The 21,609-nt window shown below is 37.4% G+C and overlaps 1 protein-coding gene across 3 annotated transcripts in view; it reads left to right on the plus strand.

The window, feature by feature from the left end:
* The window catches only part of DACH2 (dachshund family transcription factor 2), a 315,536-nt gene that overhangs the window by 251,414 nt on the left and 42,513 nt on the right, over positions 1 to 21,609 (plus strand). For all 3 annotated transcript variants that reach the window (XM_072876845.1, XM_072876846.1, XM_072876847.1), the window contains 2 exons: positions 6,969 to 7,104; positions 8,973 to 9,053. In XM_072876845.1, coding sequence (XP_072732946.1) covers positions 6,969 to 7,104; positions 8,973 to 9,053 — 217 coding nt within the window. The remainder of the gene's footprint in view (positions 1 to 6,968; positions 7,105 to 8,972; positions 9,054 to 21,609) is intronic.

A 21,609-nucleotide genomic window follows, 5' to 3' on the forward strand; every position in this document is an offset into this window, starting at 1 on the left:
CTTGTACTTCACATCAACTCTACACAATTTCTGTCTGAATATTTTGGTCTATTGATAAACAGAACAAAGCATGATTTGTACAGTGTGATCTAGACATGCAGTAGAGATTTTTGAGTCTCCTTTTCTTTGTGTTCTGTTCTTCTCCTGATTTTGTGGGATTGTTAAAGCATTTGTAAAGGATGTATATGACATGATTTTAAATTCCCTAAAGAGAATACAGATGGGCTGTGTAATTATTGCTGAGAGGTGCTATTTTCTGTGTGCTGTACAACTCACATTCATAATATTTACCTGACAGCCAGAAAAATGTGGCCATCTCAGGATACTCTGAAACAATTCGTCTCACTATAAAAACATTTCTCGTTACAGAATTTATAACATTTAATTTCATATTTCTCTGTGCATTCAGTTCTTGCTGAATTGTTCTCACAATATTACAAGATTTATAAAATAAAAATTCCATAAAATTTATGTTATTTTTCTCGTTAGATTTATTCTGCCCCATTTCATAGCATGTGTTCATTGCTGGCAGCTTACTGCTGAAATGGGTACTAGAATATGTTAGGGGAGTGACATGTGAGACAAAAGTAGTTTAAGTTTGCTTCTTATAAGGCTAATTTTTGTGGCTGTATCTGTAGCAAAGGAGAAGTGAGTGTTCAGTTTTGTAGCTTTTTAATCACTGATACAGAGAAACTACTATGCTGGGAGATGTTCAGGTCCCTACAAATGGCATTAAATATCCTTCTCCTCTCTCCTCCTTTGAAAGGAGGCATATCCCTCTCCCTGCAATGCCAAGAATGCCTTGCTTGTTAACACCGAGACACCTAGTTGCTAGGTTAAAGAATAAGCAATGAATACTTATTTTAAACGTGCAAGTGGAAAAAAACACAGTAAGAAGCAAGTACATCTCTTTTTTTGCAAAGCTTGCAAGGGAATATTGTTAGGCCAGGCACATACTAGCTTTTAGTTCTGGCTCAGATCTTTTTAGTATTGGCTTAGACATTTGCATTTGTACTTAATAACTAATATAGCTATAACGTAGATTAGATACAGCATTATCATCATTAGTCCTGGGAGTGCCTGTCTTTCATTCACCCAGCAGCACTGGGTGAAACAATTCATAGGAGGGCTACAAGTAGAAAGTTTCCACTGCAAGATCCTTTCCAATTTTAGTCAATATTATACTTTCAGATTCAAAGTAAAATGTAAAGGTAAAATCTTAATATCCGAGTGAAGGTTGCCATAGTTTTCACAGTGACTGCTAAGTTAAGAAATGGTGAAGAAGGAAGCTCTTGTTTGGCTGTTTACCAATGCCATCTGATTAGCTGTGGTGTTCTGTTTGGCTGAGCAGCTGGCAATTAATGAATTGATAGGAAGTAGTCACAACGTAATGGAATTAGCAAGTGAACATCTGGTATTAAAAATCAGTAAACGTAGAAGAGTTTTTATGATTTCTTAAATTTGGTGGGAAACTAATTGCCAGTTGACTACAACTGAAACAACTATATGTACACAGTGAAAAAAATTGCATTTTAAATTGCAAAGTACATATTTTAAGTGAATGACTTCCCGATACACTACAAAAGATGAATGGGATCCAGCTGGCTTTCAGACATACAGATCCTATCTTAGTTTTTAGACCAGCTGTTTACCTTGTTCATCTCCAGTTCTTACAGCAATTGGAGATACTGTAAGTAGTTCAGAAGACCAACAAGTCATCCATACTCTTTGCGTGCGCCCGTTTCCAGACTGAGATGATTCAAAACATAAACCTAACCACTGTTCTCTTGCCCAGAAACAGTAACTCTATAACCATCGTATTTCTTGTCGGCCACTGTCCGGTATCATTTCAGATTTAGCACAGCTCCTGCTTACTGTGACAGGAGTATTCTTTTTCTTTGAAAAGCCTACATTCCAATTATGTATTGCTTTTCTCAATAATGCATTAGTTAAGGACTGTAAACTTTAGAACATTATTAAAAATGTATTTGTTATTAGAATTCAAATAGTATCAACTAAGGTCAATTGGAAAGAAATGTGTGTCTTAGCATTAACTGAAAAAAAAAAAGTGTTAGCAATTCACTTCTTTGCTAACTGAAATTGTGCTAACTTTTCTTATTCTTCTCTCTTATTGAGGGTGGAATTCAGCCAGGGAGGTAGGAGCAGCGATACCACAGGCATGAAATTGTGGTAGTTTTGGATAGGAGGTGAGAAGGTCTGCAGCCAGTCTACTGGCTGACTGCTCCTGGCTCCACAGGCCCCTCCAGAGAAATGAGACTGTGGTTTCTAGAATTTTTAACTGTGTAGTCCATTTTGAGAATCCAAGTGGTGATTTGGCAAGCACTGGTGTGATTTGGCAAGCACATCGAGGTGTGACACAATAAACATTCCAGTGGGGAAGTAGTGTGCAAATCAGCGTTGGAAAATGTATTCTGCCAGAGCCTGTGCACTTGCTGTGTTTCCAACACGGTCATCAGCTCTGAATCTTTCCTACAATAGTTGAAAACTCTAGTCTAGACATAAAGACAGTAGAACCCCCACTTTTCCTTCCTCTCTGTTTCATTAGTGAGGTCTGGAGGATTCCAGTTCTCCTGCCACTGCAGAGCCCTGTAGAGTACAGAAGCAGCACCTCAATTAAATATGAAATATCAAGATAAATGTCTGAATAAAATATCCAGGACTCAGACAAACTTCCAAAACCTGCTTGTCAGCAGTGAAATGCCATTAAATCCTCTAGGAACTCATTAATAGATTAACATTTGGAAGAGTAATTACAGCTAGATTAGAACTAAGAATAAAGAAAAATAAAGGAAAATCCAGCAGCATCATTTCTCTAAACTCTTGACACAAAATGAAGATCAATACTATAAAAAAATCAGAGGTAAGGAATTAAGGTCAAGATGATTATGTCAAAAATAGGTAAGCTGTTCATATATATTGCAAACAGAACTGGCGTTGATGCAACTGTTATGTAGTGTTTCATATTATTTGTGTGGAATACTACCTCGCAGGGGATAGAAAAGAGATATTGAGGTGAAATCAAGGATGTATCTGGAAATTGGATGAGTCGATGACTTTAGTGCCGTTAACCTAAATCACAACTAAAATTAACAATGTCAAGCTTTGTAGCTACATTTTCTGAGCCAAAGCAAGACACTGATCTTTAGTGAGACAGAAATATATTACCCTTCAAAAGGATTAAATACTGCAAAAGTATTTTTTGAGAATTTATGTTACAGCTCTGTAAAGGGAAGAGAAAAGATAAGATAAAGTAGGTACTATAGTTAGATAAATAGGTGAGATCTTGTGAAATATTTTCATTTTTCATAAAATTCTCACAATCTGTAAATTTTATATATATAATTCATTTCATTATAACCTGGAATATGAATCTTGCAAATTATGAAATAGGAAGAAATACAAATGGAGAAAATATGACTTTATTTAGAAATGCTTCTCTATTACTGTGAGTGTATCTACTGTAGAACCAGGCAGCACAGCAGTGTGCCAGTGGGAACTGAGCTATTTTCAAGAGGGGAAAAAAATAAAATATATGAAAAGTAACAAGGTTGTAAAATACATAGGTGACAAATAAAATGAAGTCATCAATGTGTAAAAAAAATGTTAAGGTTTTAGATTTGCAATTTTCCTATTTAAATGCCCTCATTGATTTGTTACAAATACTGTTAACCCTGTGTTTGGAAAATGGTGAGGACATTATCACTTGTGTTCTCATTTGTAATAAAATAGATTAACTTGCTGTGAAATTTTAACTAGGCTGAAACACAACAGTAGCTACCTAATGAACCAGAGCACATTGCTGTTAAGTAGCTAAATAGATGCATACTGATTACAGGACTGAAAAATGGATCTGTTTACTTGCAAAAAAAAAGAGTCAGTTCATGGTGTTATTCATTTTAGTAGGGGAAATTCAGCATTACATTTCCACACAAACATTTCAAAAAACACAATTTCTTGATCCATATGCAGTCTTACATGATGATACTCTGTCCTTATTTGTAGTACGTATGATACAGAGAAAATTTCAGCTCCTTTGTTGCTTATAGGGAAAAGTGTATCTTCCCTGTATATGTAAATTTTTGTAACTGGTAAGACGTTAGATGACATAATCAACTAATTCTCTTAGAAAGTGATTCACTGTGTGATTAAGAATGACATTATTATTTGACACTTTTATTTCTGCCTGAACATTTCAAACCAAGGCCCTGAGTTTGAAGGCAAATTACTTGAAGCAGAGATTATTTTATAGCAAGAGACAATGGGAAATGCAGTTACCAGAAGGAGCTCGAATACTTTGCTTTTCCAAATCATCAGCTTTTGAATTACTCAGATAACTCCCATTTAAGATTACATATATGGCTGTTTGTGTGATATCTAAGTGTTAATTCATAGTCGTATTTGTTCATAGGTTTTTTTGCAGAACAGTTGGCATGTCCTCTCCTTGGCTATTCATTTTCATGGTTGCAATAGACAATGAAATTTACTTAAACTATGTACTCTTCTGTAAAAGTAATCATTTCAAAATGATATCTTAATTGTAAATTGAGTACTCTCTATAGTAAAAAGAGAGCAAATAGTGCCAAAGAGGACTGTTAAAACTGAAATCCAGGCAAATAAAAGTATAGTCAGAGTTGTAGCCTGTTAGCAGTTACCTGTTTGGAAGCTATTATTTACACAAAGATAAAAGTCACATAGTATTTATAAGCTCAGGATTGCGTGTATATGATTCATCATTTATTTAGGAGAATAATTCTTGAGGTAAGAGTATGACTTTAAAAAGTAACTTAATAAGCAACCCATCCACAGAGTAAGTCATGGCGCTCTCTTACTCTTCCGCTCATCTCAGCAACCTCTAAAACCACTCTTTTGGAGACCGAGAAGAAGAAAAAACAGGAGTCTTTAAGATCAGTGACTGACTTTTTTCCCCCAGAATTTGAAAATTTGTTTGTTTAAAACCATTCAGTTTTCAAAATTTTAAGAACTTGTGACTCAACATAATAGATTCATATCTGTTAAAACTTAATAAACATTTTTAATTAGCATTCAAAAATACTGCAATTAAAAGTCTCCCTTTAAGATTTATTAGTTATTGTATGTTCATTAAATAACAGATAATTGGTGAAAACAGATCTGTTGAGGATTAACAGCTATGTAATAGATACACATCTGTTACATGATTTTGAGGCTCAGTTGTTATTTAATGTACAATAACTATCCTATTAAGAACACATTCAATGCTACATTTTCAGCTGGTGTGATTGGAATAGGCAAATGCCACCCCTTGCTACTGGGAGGATCCAATCTCACGTTTCCTTGGCATCATTCTCAAATGTATCTGTGAAGATGAGTGCGGTTTAGAGGGATGGTTTTAATGGGTAACAGAATATTCTTAAAATGTCGATCTTACTACCAGTGTTATTAATGAATTGCCTCAATAGGTTATGAACAGCAGCTATTATGCTAGCTATTTATAATGGAAAAACTATTAGAATCTACCATTCTCTTCCTAAAGCTATATTATTGATTTAGGATACTGTCTAGCAAAAACTGCATAAAAAGTTCAGATGCTATTGAGTTTATTTTCAAAAGCACATGGTAAATTGCCACCAAATAGCCAGATTGCATACTCCTAATGAAAAATCTTTGAGGATAGGTTAGAAAGGCAGAAAAATTGCGAAGTTCCTTTGAGACAACTTCCCCAGATTACACTGTAATTGTGATTTTTAATGAGGTGGGGGCAAGAGGATCTCCCTTTTTTAAAAAAGAAAGTAGTATTTCAGTTCTGAGTTTCCACCGGGAACAGCTGATTGCCAGGGATGAGGGCAACTTCAAAGATGCAGGTTTTGGAATTCTGTAAATTCAGGCATCTCCTTGTTAGTGTCTCTCCATTGGAACTACACTTTCAAGAACTTTAGAGGATTTAAAACATAGAAGGGATTTTAAGATAAGAATATCTAGATTCTCTCAGGCCATGATCTGTCCCTTTTAGAAGAGTCTCATTTTTTGTTGGTCCTGGGAACAGGAATGAAGGGTACTGGAATTTTGAATTAATTCAGAAAAATTACACATGTGGAATCACTGGGTTGGAAGGGATCTCAAGTGGTCATATAATCTCTTGCCTTCCTCAAGACAGGATGAATTTATCACTTATGCCACGCTTGTCTAACCTGTTCCTAAAGATTTTTACTGATGAAAACTCCACGGCATCTTCAGGCAATCTGCAAGTATAGATACACAGAACTGCAGAATTTCGTTTTGCTAAATTTTTATAATTTCTTATCCTTTTTCTTCTCCTTACCTAAAGTACTATGTATATTTAAATTAGAGGTTAATATCAGTTTTGTGTGCAAATGGACACGTAAGAATTTTCAAGCACATTCTTATTTTTGTTAGCCAGTGGTGCTTTTCATGCAAAAGTGAAGTTCTTACCAGTGCCACAGCTTTTAAAATACGTCTGGGCGCTACCCTGAGAAGATATTGATGTAATTTATTCAGGTACAGATTCTAGTGAGTTTACAAATTTGACTGCATTTAGTGACTGTTTAGTCCAAATCTGAATTGTTTATTTGAAATGACACTCATATATGTCAATTTTACTATCTGTAGATTAAAGTAGTTTATGAAAACAACATGAAAAAACATTATTTATGTTCCCATGAGTGAAAAAGTCAGAAAATAAAAAGTTACCAAGAAAAAAAAAGAGGAGGTGGCAAATGCTATGTCATGACACAAAGGCTGAAAAGCTGTGTCCAGATACGTTGCATGTAGAAGGCTATACTCTTTTTGGCTATAGAAGCCTATACTGCTCTTTCGATGTGAATCCTGTTCACTATTTACCTCAGAAAGACCATTTGTTACTGCTATTTTAGCCAACTCAATTTTTTCGTTGAACTTCAGTGAAGTTCATTAATCAAATTGCACAGACCTTGTTTTATTTCTGTTTCAAGGAAAGGATTCAAGACAGCCCTTCTCCAGCTCCGTCTCTAGAAGACAGTCAGCGGCCTGGGAGCCACGCTTCCTCCCATCAGAGCAGCAGTGTGTCCAGCTCGCCGTCCCAGTTGGACAACACACCAGACAGAATTGGTTAGTGCTCTGCAGCCTCACACCCCTTCGCAGCTACTGACCTCAGGAATTGTAGCAGTTTGTTGAGGAAAATAATTCTTTGCTGGGAAACTCAGGAAAGCACTCACTTGCTAAAAAAACTCAGAAAGTTCGTCAGTATAATTTGTTTTATTAGGTTCATCACTATGCAGAGCCCAGCCCCACAGATTCATTCTGTGCCAGTATCCACCCATGCACAGCAGATATCACCCATTCTCTGGTACGACCAACTTCTCTTGCGTGCTGGAGTAAGAAAGTGCCTCTGAAGGCACCTGGAATTGAAAAACAGCAAGATATCTTTTTCTTTGTATGTATGTCAGAAAAGTCACAGATTATATGATGTCTTTTCCGTTACAAAAACCTCCTCATGCCCACACATTCCTGCATCAGCGTGAGGCTGAGGGCTTTTTGCTTTTTTTGGTCTCTCCACCACAGCTTTCACAGCCTGTGCATTATCGATCTTGTGTTTAAAATGCTAATTCAGTCTAGAGGAAGTTTAGATCCTATTCTTGGTGCTTCCAAGAGGGATCTAGGGCAAGTCAATTAACATGTCTTCACGTCAATGTATGTCAACACTGTTGTCTTCACAGTGACTGGAGCCTATGCAGGCATTGCTGAGATAGATTTAAACTACAAAAACAGTGCAGTCCATGTAAGTCAGTGTAGACTTCACACCCATCAAATAACTACTCAGCTGCTTGCTGGGATTTTGCAGTTTTGACTCTGGTCCATGCAGCAGCACCATGGCACTACATAGCACAGTTGGCTCTACGCAGACTAGTCAATGGAACCTGAACTACTTTGCCTAAACATATGCACACACAGGGCAGAGACTAGAAAGTAGATTCCTCTCAGCTTTTTCACATGTAAAATAGGGCTAGAAATAGACAGGACAAGAAATGTAACTTCCTGTAGCAACAGTGAAAAAGGGACTTTTGTCCTCACTGTAGCTTTTGAAAGCTACTGTAACATGTTTTATTAATAGTAGTAGCACACGCTGCAAGCCTCTGGGCTCCAGAAATTATGCTGAAAGTTTTTTAAAGAAAACTAGGTTTTATTTATGTTGAACCAAACATCTCTCTGTGTTGAAGTCTAACGCTTACTATTGCAGTCATGTATATATACTTTGTATCAATATAATTTTTTTTTTTTTTTTTACTTTTGCAATTTCAAAAAAAAAAAAAAAGCTTTCCTTAAAATGTGGTGATGAATTTTTTAACAAGTATCTTCACTGGAATAACTTTAAATTCTGTAATTGGTTAATTGCAGAGAAGGAAATGTTTTAATCAAATAAGAACAAAGGAAATAGGCATCCTGAAATCATAAACTTAACACCTCTCACTGATCTTGCAGGTGTTAAGTCAAGAGTTTCTTTCAACACTACAGCGTATTGTTTTTTCACTGTCATCTATCAATTTGGGTTACTATCTATCTGTATTTTTTATAAGCTTGCTGCTTTATAGATAATTACTAATACTTAAATCCTTAAATGTATTTTTCCCCAAAATGATTTCTGTAAAGTACTTTTCTAATTAGTTAATTTGAACATTTCATAAGAAATCACATTCATCTCAGTAGTAATTTGGGTTCTATCTTGGTATCTTTGTTTCATCAACTTGAGCAAATTTGCTTTTGCTGCATATTTTACTTGGCTCTAAGTGCTGAACTGGGACAGTGAAATGGTTGATTATGGACAATAAAAATAGTCAATTGCTTTAGAACTTACATAGTATAAATAAATGTTAAAATACCAAAATATTGTCAAAGAGGAAATATAATTTAATATTTTCCTCTCTTCTGACATTTTTTTACTGACAGTGTTATATAGCTGTGCACTCTGATTTTTTTAGCTATGCTGACCAACAGCAGGGAAGGCGAACTCATTGATCAAGAAACTGGGACCAGCCTAAAAAAAATACAAAAGGAGAAAGGTAAAATTACAGACTGTTTTCCATCTCGGGCATTTAATTACACTTCCTATGTGTTTTATTCCTTTTTCTAGTATTCTGCATATGCAATGGCATAATATTACAAATTTAAGAGCGCTAAGTGCCTAATTGCAATGAATAATGTATCCAGTGAATTTACATGGCGTTCTCCTTAGGAAGTGTAAACAATCAGATCTTTGCTTCTTTCTGTTTATATAGCATGGGGCTAATATTTTGCCAGTCTTTTGACTCAATTATTTATGAACTTCGTAGCAAATATTTGATTAGTCACATGGTATTGTTTCTTTGCCTCCAGCGGATGTGTGTGCAGACTACTCTAATGCTGGTACGTAGGTGAGGGAAATAAGCCTTTTTTTTGCATCTAATAATACTACATTACCTCACAAGTGAGAGGCAGCGAGGGAAGAAGTGATGTTTGGACGGTTGTGATTGTCCTGTAGGCAGGGAAGTGCCACCTCTGCTCGGTTCTCCCTGCAGTGGTGGTTGGGTGCTGGAGAAAGGGAAGACGCTGGCGTACGCAGGTAAGCCCTGGGGAAGTGGTGTAGTGACGGAGAGCACGTGGCATCTGTGGCTGCACATCGAGGAAGAAGCAGCCATTTTGTTTCCTTGCAAATATAACAACAAAAAAAATCATCTTAATAGGCAAAAGGTTTATTCTGGTGGTACGTGCAGAAAGCACCATACAAAATGAGTGCCTGCAAAAAAAGAAGATGGGATATAGTTAAAGAAATAAAAGAAAGCTGATGGTAAGTGAATACTGGAAAAATACTGCAAAGGCATATACTGAGGGACATAGTAACGTTTCAGAGTGAAAAAGATGTGAAGGAAAAGGAAGAGAAGGAAGTGACCAAAAGAGGAGACAACATAAGCTAAATGTACTTATGTCTACTGCAAATATGAACATTTTATCATAAATGAAAACACAAACTGATCTATATTTTGATTGAGGTGATTTTAGGTTATCTGTAAAAATCAGACAAACTCATACGTCTTAGGCCTGTGTAAATGATTGCACTCTCTGTATTTAATGTATTTTCTGAGAAAACTAAAAAGGCAGGTATAGACAATTTTACAAGCTACTCAAGAGAATTTGGAGGCTCCATGTGCCTTGTGCTTCCAGAGTTATATAAAATTATTTGAGCAGATTCATGGTTTTGTATGATCAGCTCTATTCCTTAGACATCTGTGACTGATCCAGTTATGGGTAGGAAGAGCCTGAAACTTCCTTCCTATATTTTGTATTTTCGTACTCAACTCTCTCTCCTCTGGAAAGCAGAAGGAGCTGTTTTCTATTCACTGGTTTCCCTAGGCGTATAAGCACTTTCCTCATGAACCCCAAAAGAGCCCTTTTGTGCTGTTCTGAGATAATTTTCTGTCTGGATCATCATGCTTAAATCCTTCCCTCTTGACTCCTGTTGGCATCTATGGACCAACACCAGAGGCCAAGCAGTTATCAACCATAGCTTCATTCCTAAGATTAAAAAATTACATTTCTGTAGTAATTACATAGGTGAGTATTTAATCTAAATCTGAAAGTGTAGTTGATTTTAATTTTGTTGAACTGTGCATGGTTTCTTGCCACATGTTTAGTCATTTTTCAGAGAAACAATACAATATCCTATGGGGTTCGAAGATGCAAATCACGTAGTTACTGGTAGTAGCAGTCCTGTCACTCAGGACAGATGAAGGAAGATACAGTTTAAGAATCAGAAAAGACAATTCGGAAATCCCAAAAAGCGTGAAAATAATTTAAACCGCACCACCTGTGAACCCAATCACAGGCTCCCGTGATCACTGAACGTTCCTTGTAACATGTATGAAATCACAAAGACCTGATGCTAACATTTTGTGTACCATAATTCACCTTAAGATTAAAGTTTTATAGGTTTATTCATTTCCTGGTCTACATATTTGCATAGTATTATCTTCCTTCAGTTGATTATATACTGGGAAATATGTCTTTAGACATGTGTTACTTCTGCATGCACTTACAGGATTTTTTTAGGATGAAATTAGTGTTCAGAGATTCACCTGCATCAGAAAAAAAGTGCTTCAAAATCATGAGACATTTTAAATTATCATTTTTCTGGTTTTCTACTTGGTCTGCACAGGTCAAGTTTTTCTCTGAAAATATGAGAATGAGAAATTATTCCTTTTTGTCAAATAAAGAGGTAATTTTCAAGTAATCCCACGGCTCCAGAACTGAAACCTTTTGAGGACATTATAATGGGACAAATGCTGACATTTTAAAGGCACCAACGTTGTATACCCAACAATTCCAAGCTGATTTTGCGTTTGGCAGTGTGCCAGGCCTATATGACAGTCCCTGTAGGAATCTCTGTTTCCCAGGATACAAGCACCCAGTAGCTGACGGACTGCGCCAGCGGGACAGAGTCAGGACGCTGTTTCTGAAAATCCCCAGCCTGTGTGTGCTGGGCCTTGCGTCACCCCGTACAAGTGGTGTTATTCCTCAGTGACTTGTCTCGCTCCCATATAGATTCTTTGTTCCTAATACTATTAAGATTCTCTTGTCTATAATTATTTTGGGCTCTGGCGCACCTCAAACACGTTGAGTGTTTTTCATAGTCAGATGTGGACAGTCACTGAAGAGTGTGGTCTGTGCTGGGTTGCTCAGCAAAAAATATACATGTGATTTGTATACAGAACGAGCTTTGTTTTTCCAAACCTGCCATTACTTTTACTAAGGCAAAACATATTTACCGTGGAAAAGATTTTCAAAGTTATTAAGAAGGAATGTAGTTAAAATAAAAGTATCAACATTTATTAAGTATGACAAGTAAGCGGTTTATACAACCGTGGCAAACATATGTTTTCACATCTGTTTTGAGTAATATCATCATGATTTTAAAAATGATTTATAGCTCTGCAGGCCATAAAATGCCAGCTTTGCTGTAAGTTGGAAGTTTTCAAACAACAAAGAAATTATTGAAGGCATATATTGAACATGTTTTTGTGTTATACACCTTGATACAACTTTACAAATCTGAGCACTCTGTAACAATTAAGATAGCAACAAATGAAAATTAAGTAACTGAAATTTAGCAGTAGTACTACCTATGTGAAATCTTAGCATAAAAACCAATAAAAGTTATTGTAATTATTATAGGCGAATACTGTGATATCCCTCAGGATACACAATTTTTGTTTGCCATGTCCCATTTTAAGTGATCTCAGCACCAGACAAAAATCTGCCACTTTATTCTCATCAAAGTAATTTCAAGGTAATTAGGGCTGAAGAGAATATAGCTTAACAGTTTGTCTTTAAAAGACAGTTAATACGAGGTTGTTCCAATTATGTTGAGCTGTTTGCATGTGTTGGTGGGGCAGAATTTGCAGAAGTAGCGGCTGTTTCGGCCCAGAGGGGTTAGAGCCCAGTTACAGCCCATAGCTGTAAGCTTTTTGAAGGAGAAATGCCATTAAATCCCAATTACTCTGCATCCTTTCATCATCTTTTTAGGAAGTATGGTCAGGCTTAACATTAGAGGACAACAAACTCAAACATCTTTATGGGTCTGCAGTTTTATTTTTTTATACAAAATACGTTGTTATAGTTTTGTCAAACATCTTTAACCGTTACGGCGCACAAGCATTTTGCCTGTGCATCCATGTCAGGGTGTGAGTGGAAACCATATGAAGAGTAATCTGTACTTTATTTTGAAATCGCTAGTGAAAGGAAACAGAGTTAGAAAATCCCCCCCCAGAACATAGCCCCAAATGTTTACAGAAATTTAAACACAAATTCTTCCTGATTGTGCTTACTTCCTATGTCTGGTTTTAAGCAGTTACATTTTACCTGCACAATTGCTCACAGAAACTAAATTTAAAATTAATCTGCTTCAGTATATATCCTGGAAAAAATCTCTATTGTGTGGGAAAGGTTTGTGTTTCACACAGCACTGTTTAGGCTTTATAGAAGCCTCCATATGAATTCTGGCATTAGGAAGGTTAAGCGAGCCAGAAGAGATTTTGGCCATGCCTTCCAGTCGGATTTACATGCCAGTACAGTTATTCTGTTTGACTGCATGACACGAAATATTTCAAAGTCCTCATACAGGATGGAGTAATAAAAGGCACTGGCCCAACTCTTGCCACAGGAATCAGTGGGAATGTTCGTGATCTCCTCAGTGGGAACAGAGTTTGGCCAAAGCCTGGTATTTTGGAAGATCGCTCCCCCAGCTAATACCACCGGTTATTATTGCAGACAGGAACGGTACACACCCACGAGCTGCGCAAGCGCTGTACCTCCTGGACCGGTGACATGCCCTGAGCCCTGGTGAGACGCGGGCACACGCCAGCCCAGCCCCTCTGCTCTGATTTTAGCGGGAGGCGAGCAGGACGTGCGGGCCCCGAGGGACCACGGCGTGCTTTCACCGGGTGTTCACATGGGTGTTTGGGGCGCTTGAGGTGTGCTCCACCCTAAGTGAACCGGAGTAAAATCTCATAGGAAAATTTTGTAAATGATGAGTATCTTCAGACTTGGCCATTGTTCAAGCAGTCTTTGAGTAGGAATAAAGATTGTATTTGTTGAGAAAGTGATTTGCTCTGAATTTCCCAGAGCTGCTTGATGGCAGTGGTACCCTCCTTTAGCCCAGTTGTCTGCATCTTCAGAGCACGAGTCTGGACTCAAGGGCTGTGTGTCGTGTTTCCAGTAGACGGTAGTCTCCAAAACCGTGCATCTGGCAGCTATCCCTTTTCATTTTATTAAAGAACACCTTTCCCTTTATTACTTCAAGGAAATGGGAATTTTGCATCATTTCTGTCAGCTGAGTGAAATATTTTCAGATGGCCAGAGTCTACGGTAATGAAAGAATAACTATATTTATTCATTGTATTTCATTAGGGGAAAAGGGGTTTTATGCTGTTTAAATTAATCATTGCCAAAGGACTGGGTTACTCACGATGTGAGGGGAGGAGAACGAGCAGGTGCAGAACACCTGAAACAGCAACAGGCCCCGGTGGCAGGGGTGTCCTCCAGAGAGAGGACTTTTCAACAATTAATCTGAAAGCATCCAGATGGAGAGCGCGAGGAAAAAGAAGGAGAACGAAGAGTACGAAGCTGTAACACGCAGCGTGTATACAAAGTGTACGATAGGTGCCAACACTTCAAATGTTCACCATGCTGTTCTTTGACGTATCAATACTTGCATGTTAAAGATATAAGGAGAAAAAAGCAATTTTCTTCATGAATGTGCTCATGAATCTCCTCTTGAGATGCATGAAAAACTCCCCAAATGAGAAGTGAAGTCATGTTCCTTTTGGTACCTAAGTGGGTATATTAGAGACCCAGGGGCCATTTCATAAGCACTGGATGCAATAATACCTGGGTTTAAAGGTTGCAAGGGTTTCTTTTTCTAAAAACCGTAAGTGACAGGCACAGTGCAAATGTTCACTGGAAAATTCAGAGTTATTTTTACATTTTCTGTCCTCTGAGAATATTGAAAGATAAGAAGCACAGTGCTCTATTCTCGGTAAAGTCTTTTTCAACAAGTTGTTTTTGTTGTTAAATTTAACCTGCAAGTGAACTGGCAATTGTTAAAATGGTGGCCTAAGAGTAGATGTGAACTTTCATCAGTCAGTCAATCCAAAAAAAAACCAAACCCAAACCCATGAAACCAAGGCAAACTCTTACTAAACATTTCGATTCACAATATATGTAAATAGAAAGTAATGGTAGAGCTTTAATTTTTAAAGTGTCTGGACTCATATCATTATGATTATGTTTAACCATTGCTCAAACATTATAAATACAAGGGCAGTTATGCAAGAGATATTAATGAAGTATTCCAAGGTCACATCTTTTACATTAAGTTTATATTAGAACTTTGTTTGCAGAATCATTTTTAAGAATGCGTTTTTTGTGAAGAGTAAAATACCTGCTTCATAATTACCTTAGCAGCTGGACCAAGACAGTTTCTTACATTGATATATAATTTATTAATATGTTTTATTTATTAGATTTCAGTGACTTTAATGTATTGCTGTCTAAACACTACAAATTATGAGTTTTATAAACATGCTGAAATAATGAAATTTTCTTTACTGAAAAGGCTTTGAACCAATTTTTTAGTAAGGTATTCGTTTAAGTTCGTGGAATAGAATTGGCAAATAAGAACAAAATAAAACGGAAATAAGGTGGCTACTCTCCAAAGTCAGGTTGTCTCTTCAGAGTTTACCATTTCCACTTTTCCTCTAGTACTGTGAATTGAGTTTTAGATAGGTCCATATTATTGAGCTGTATCAGATTTGAAAGGCATAAAAAGGGGAGAAAAATTGCTGATTGGCACCCAGTGACCTAAGAAAGCTTTTGGATTAGGCCCAGGAATCTTTTCCTTAGAGTTAGCACTTGTATTAAAACTGACCCTTTGAATTCTCTGATTCGTAATGCCTCTGATGCAAAGTCATTAACCTGAAAACTGCAGTTGGTGACATTCTTAATGTCTATGAGTTATTTAATAAGTTTGCCTTCAGACCTCATTATGAGCAGTAAGATCTGAAAAATATGCATCCTGAAAGGTTGCTGAATGGTTTTCTCATGTTACAGAAATCCTTGAGATCTCTGGGAAGGCGCTGACAGGGGTTCAGCCTCCCCCTGCCTGTGCTCGGAGCCAGCCGTAAGCACCAAACCTGCTCCTGAGAAATTGTGGTTGTGCATCTGTGTGCCCAGGTGTGCAACCGTGCATACATGTAAGGAAGGAATAGGTTCTTCGAACTCATCCAGTAAGTCTTAGACTGTCACTGCTTGAAATTTTTGTTTGTACAGGCAGTATACATTACTGAAAAAAAATGTCGTTTCTAGCAAGGACAACAAAGTCTACCGTCAAGCACTTCTTCACTAAGAAACTGCTTAGAAGCCAGAAATTTCTGCTTTCAGTACAGGTGTCTGTTATAAGAAAAGACGTTTTTGGCATATTTCATGCATTCGATTTAAGCCAAAGTAAGTGAACAGATAAAAATTTAAATTAATAACAAAAATTATTAATCGGTGATTTTGAAAGTTTTGCAATATTTGTGTCTGAGGCAGACCTGCAAGAAATTCATAGAAGCTGCACTTCATAAAATATAGGTTTCTTTTCTAAGGGTTACTGATAGTGAGCTAGGCTTTAGAGTTTGTCATGTTGCCCATAGATGGATGTTACGTATCAGTGAAGTATTATTGAGTGACACAGTCACAGCTGTGGCCCTGGCTCCGGAACCTTTGTTTCAGTCAAGAACAGAGAGGACCAAAAATGCTCTTGATAGTGACAGCAATGTGTGCTCCTGCTGTCAGAGAGCAAATCCAGCCTTTATAGCATCAGGGGACTTTGCTTTATATAAACCTAGTTTCTGGAGAAGAGGACAACTCAAGAGAGCTGCAGGTGCTCGCAGGGGGATGCTCTGCGTGCTGCGCTCCTGGGCCAGCGGCCTTAGGAAGGCATGAGTTATGGGGAAGCCTTGGAGCATACCTAGTACAGGTGGATGGTATTTTGTGTAGCACTTCTACGTCTTCAGGGCTTTTTTCTAATTTGATCTTTTGAATATCTTAAGATCTGTGGAGTGTGTCTGCCTTCTGTGTAAAAGTCACATTAAGATGGCTATGAAGAGCTCTTTTTTCCTTATTGAGGAGGACTTGCTGCCCAGAGATTTCTGGTGACAGGAAGGCTGAGAACAAATGGTATGTTCATCATTTATGTGCATCTCCAAAGTGTTTGTGTACATGCTGCATTAGAACAAATATTCCTGATAATAAAAAGTTATAAATCCTTAGTGGACATATAAGGTAGTGAACTAACCTCAGATTGGAAGTGGAAGAAGATTATCCTCTTGAAATAGATAGGTAGTCATGAAATCGGAATAAGTGTGTTCTTCATTACATTTCAGGCGTTGCATTGAATTACTTCGGTAAAGTTACCTGATACCTTGTTAGCAGACCTGATATGACCCATACACTGCACTCAGAAGCCATTGGGGCTGCAGAACATGAGGAGGTCCGGACGACAGCCAGCTCAGGCTGTAATTTCAAGGAAATCGGATTTCACGTTCGATTGGTGGGGCAGAGGGCACCACTACAGTACTATTTACTGTGTTAGGTATTTGTTTATTATAGCCATATTTATTTCTGGGGATGGACAGTTCTATTAGTAGCTTTTTCATATTATCAGCTGTACTTTGGAAATTAAACATTGTATCTGAAAGAGTGGGAGGCCACAATAGTAAGCAATCAATATAATTTCAACTATTTTAAATCAAGCACTTTATTTTGAAGAAAAATGGCCCATTTTGAATTCTTTCCATGAAACTCACTGCACTTTTGAATAAGTTCAGTATTAATGTTGTGATGTTCTTTTAATGATTCTTCTTAATACAGTAGCAAGTTAGACGCATGGGTGAGATAGCATAAGAATTAGCTAGTAAATGAGATGCATATTATGTACGTTCCTCAAAACCTTACTGTCCTCACACAGAAAACCACACGTATGTAGAAATATGTCTGGAAACTTTTTTTACTTTTTTTTGTTCTTGATTGTGTTCATGTTTTTTTATATTCATGTTGTTGTTCTATATATTCTCCATAAATTACCGGGGGGGGGGGATGTGAAAAATAATCAAGGAGTTGTCATGTTTCTAAAATGTCTCCCTGCTTTTCTTCTCAACTTACCTCAATCGTAGGAGCAATTTATTTGCCAAAAGGATAAACAAACCTTAAATGACTGATTGTGAGATTACCATTATACAGTCATTATGCAACCCAGTAAGTCATGAAATAGCAGAATGAGAATAACAAGGAGGACATAATCATTCGTACAGTAGTGGCAACGTTTTATCACTACCTATCTCAGCAAGCTGGCCAGTGCTGGGAAGTGCCCACACGAGGGGCCCTGGGTCACTGCGAGGGGCTGGTGCCTGCTACCAGGTGGGAAGCAAGTGCTTACGTTTGCTGAAGATTTCCAGCTGTGAATATTCTTCTTGTAGCAGGTTACTTAGGATTGATCAAGAGATGGAAGGAGAGACGCCTGTGCCTTGCTGTATTTGGGACACCCCAGTCATTGGGGCACTCTGTGGGAAGTAAACTTCCTTCTCAAAACTCCTCCATTTGTAGCAGAAGATTGAATCTCCTCTCCTGTGTCTGCATTGCATCTATCACACTAACTCCAGTTAAAGCTGTTCCACTTCATCTGAGTGATTAAATATTCATAAGAGCAGGCTCCTTAACTAGGTCCCTTGGCCTGCTGCATTATCAGCTATACTGTTGAGCTGCTTTGTGTCTTTTTTCCCCCTGCCCAAACTCCTTTACTAAATAATCCCAAACCAGTATTCTGATGGTTTGAAAGCAGGACTCTTGTCTCTGAAGCGGCTACTCCATTTGGGGCTTATGGGACCGTCAGCTAGGGAGTGCTGTCATCCCTGGGCTTAGGGTCTATCTCAGATCCTTCAAATAGGATCCAAGTTCAACTTCACAGCCAGAATTCTTTTGTAGTCAATATGACAGTAGTTTCCAAAGCAGATTTTTCTTCTAGTTGACAGAATATGACAGGCTATAACAAGTAGTTTAAGAAATAAAATTCTGCTTCCAGGTGTATTTTGAGATGTTATAATCTATAAAGCATTGTGTAGTTTTGAATCTGTCTATTTTATCCGTCACCTGGACTGCTGTGCAATATTTTGATAGCTAGATTTGGCTTGTGTGAATTTGCTGACATATCCCATGGCTTATTCGTGTGAGTGTTGTCAGTGAGGGGATACAAACTGTAAAATTTTTAATGACGGTTCAGTGGAGTGCCTCTTCTGGTGTGGTAGAAGGTGCCTTTTTGATGTAGGGTATGTTGGAGGATGGAGCATCTCTGGCAGATGGCTGAGCTGGAGCAGAAAATGGAATAGGTGTGTGTACACGTGTCTATTCACAGAGGTCAGAAAATATGAATTGCTTAGAAAACAACATGTTATTTATACATCTGTAACCTTTGGAGACATTTTAGACGCTGTCAATTAGGAGATTGGCATGTATTTATTATTGCTGTCTTGTTTTTTGTTAGTTTTAAAATCTAGAAAGTGATTGTAATGAAGGTGCCCTCCAGGCAAAAGTGTGGAGAAATTCACATATTAAAGGAGGAGTCGCCAGAGCTGCTGTTTGACTCTTGACATTATTGTCATATAGCCTATGGCATTACAGGCAGAAGGGATTTAGATGGGAAGGAGAGCTTGAAATTACTCTATAAAAAGAGTATATTTTCACTGAATTTTCTTTTAACTGGTGTATTTGAAGGAAAGCATAATATTTTTGTAAAATAAAAATAACAGTAATAATAACAATAATAATAATTCCAACGTGCCATAATTCCTTTGTTTCTTTGTACGAAGCTTTTGATATTTAAAAAAAAGCCACTAATATTCAAAAACTATTCAATGAGTTCCTGAGAGATAGTTTTATTGTTTCAAGAACATTCATGACTAATCTCTCTCTATACATACATGTTGAAATCTCAGCAGAAAATAAGTTGTGCGCTTCTAGATTATAGTCTTACCCGTAATAAGAATTCTCTCTAATATACAAGATAATTTTTCAGCACCCTATTTTAGGACTAGTGTTTTGTAAACATCACTGCCTATATAGCATATATGATAAATCAAGCTGGAGTTTTAATTTTACACAACTTAGCAGCTCATATATCATCAGTCACATAAAATGCTGAAGCTAAATGGTCCCAAGTATCCAAAAAGTATGATTATAATTCTGTGATAGTTGTAGCTAAATTGACAGAATTTTTGTGGGTTTTTTTCAGCAATGAGGGCTAACCTACAAAGATACGTGGGTTAATAAATTTTAATGATCGATAACTGAAGTCTCAAAGTTGGAGATTTGCACTTTTCCTGTTTTTTTTCACGTCAGTGTTGCACTGTCTCAAAGGCAGTGCCTGGTGTCTCGTGCTGTAGGAAGCAGCAAAGTAGCGGGGCTGGGGCCTCCCCTCTTGTATTCTGCTTGACTTCAGTGAAATTCTCTTCTGATGTTCAAAGCTGTAGGTGCAAGCTGTTGAGGAACTGGTTTCTCTTCTTCTATGACTCTACAAAAATGTCTGTTCCCATTTCCTCTTAAGAAAGTTTACAGCCTCAAGGACCCTCATTTATTCCCATATCTTCCTTCTCATCTGAAAAGGAACATCTCATCTCTCTATACATGAAACTGTCTATCCGTCAAAATCCCATTGTAGTATACAGGGGTTTTACCCCAGAACAAAAGGGAACTGAGAAAAACAATGCACTTAGTTTCAAATACAGAATAGATAATTTACTTTCTTAATAAAGTTTACATTTAGAAATAAAGATACAGAGAAATATAGAAACAAAGAGATTGTCAGGTTCAGAGCAGCCTCTTCAGCCTCTTCCATGGGCTATTCCAGCTCCTCCTTAAAAATCTAATAAAGAAAGAAAAAATTTGAAGTGTCTGTTTCAAAGATTTGACTCATACCTTCACAGTTCTGCCATCAGTAGAATAAGAGAAGGTGACCTGGCCCGTTCACGTGTCAGCCTTCAGAGAAGCGGGTTCATCGGTTGTGCCTGCAGTGCACCACGTCCCCTAAAGAAATCACTGCTAGCAAAGGAACCGCAGTGGTGCAGCCCGGTTGTGCAGGGCCACCGTGCTCTCCTGGAGGAATTAATACATCAGAAATGGGGTATGCCTCGGTGGGAGCCTGATTGCGAGCGTGGCTAAACGGCTTGTAGCATGCAGGCTGTCTCAGGTCTTATTATATGGCACTGCACTGTGTAATATGGACACATCCTGGCTGATAAGTAGCTGTAGCATAGATTTAGAACGTTTTCATTGCTAAAATGAGATTGTTTGTCTAAAAAGAAATATTATAACAGAAGAAATACAGAAGGCAAAATAATACCTGTTAAACCTTGTTTTCCAGGCTGTTGAATCAATTTATAGTAATAGGTGAGTGAGCAGGAAGGTAACAGCATCTGGTAGCAATAAATGTTTCCTTTCCTGAGTTACCAAATTAGCTATGGGAAGGTGATTAGAAATAAAATATAATGATTTCTGATAGAAATAGGTAACACTGCATGGGCTTTGAGATAAGAACTTGACAAATGTGTAAAATAAATGCAAAACTGGTTTTGAAAAGGGGGGAGATTACCGTTTTCTATGTTGTGTGCCAAGATTTGTGCATTTCAAATGTTAGCAGTTGGCTTCTTTTCAAAACTGATAAATAATGATGTTTGTTGCGGAAACAATTATCCTAAAAATAATTTAAAAGGATTGTATCCCCTTTTTGTTTGCCTATAAAGACCACATTCAATTTATAAATAGACAGAAAGAGCTCCACTTGCATCTATAAAACAGTTCTTAAATAATTCTAAATTATTGATGTGCACAAAGAACTCTTTCCGCTTTTGTTTGAAGTTTTATTTCTGCGGCATTGTGCTTTCTAATTGTACTTTCAACTACTATGACATCTGTTATAGTTGTTTCAAAAACTTTCAATACTTTTCTTTTTTAATGATAGACAGTCTTTTCAAAGACAAACTGTCTTCATTTTGA

This window comes from Ciconia boyciana, chromosome 12, assembly GCF_034638445.1.
Source record: "Ciconia boyciana chromosome 12, ASM3463844v1, whole genome shotgun sequence".
In the NCBI taxonomy this organism is placed as follows: domain Eukaryota; kingdom Metazoa; phylum Chordata; class Aves; order Ciconiiformes; family Ciconiidae; genus Ciconia; species Ciconia boyciana.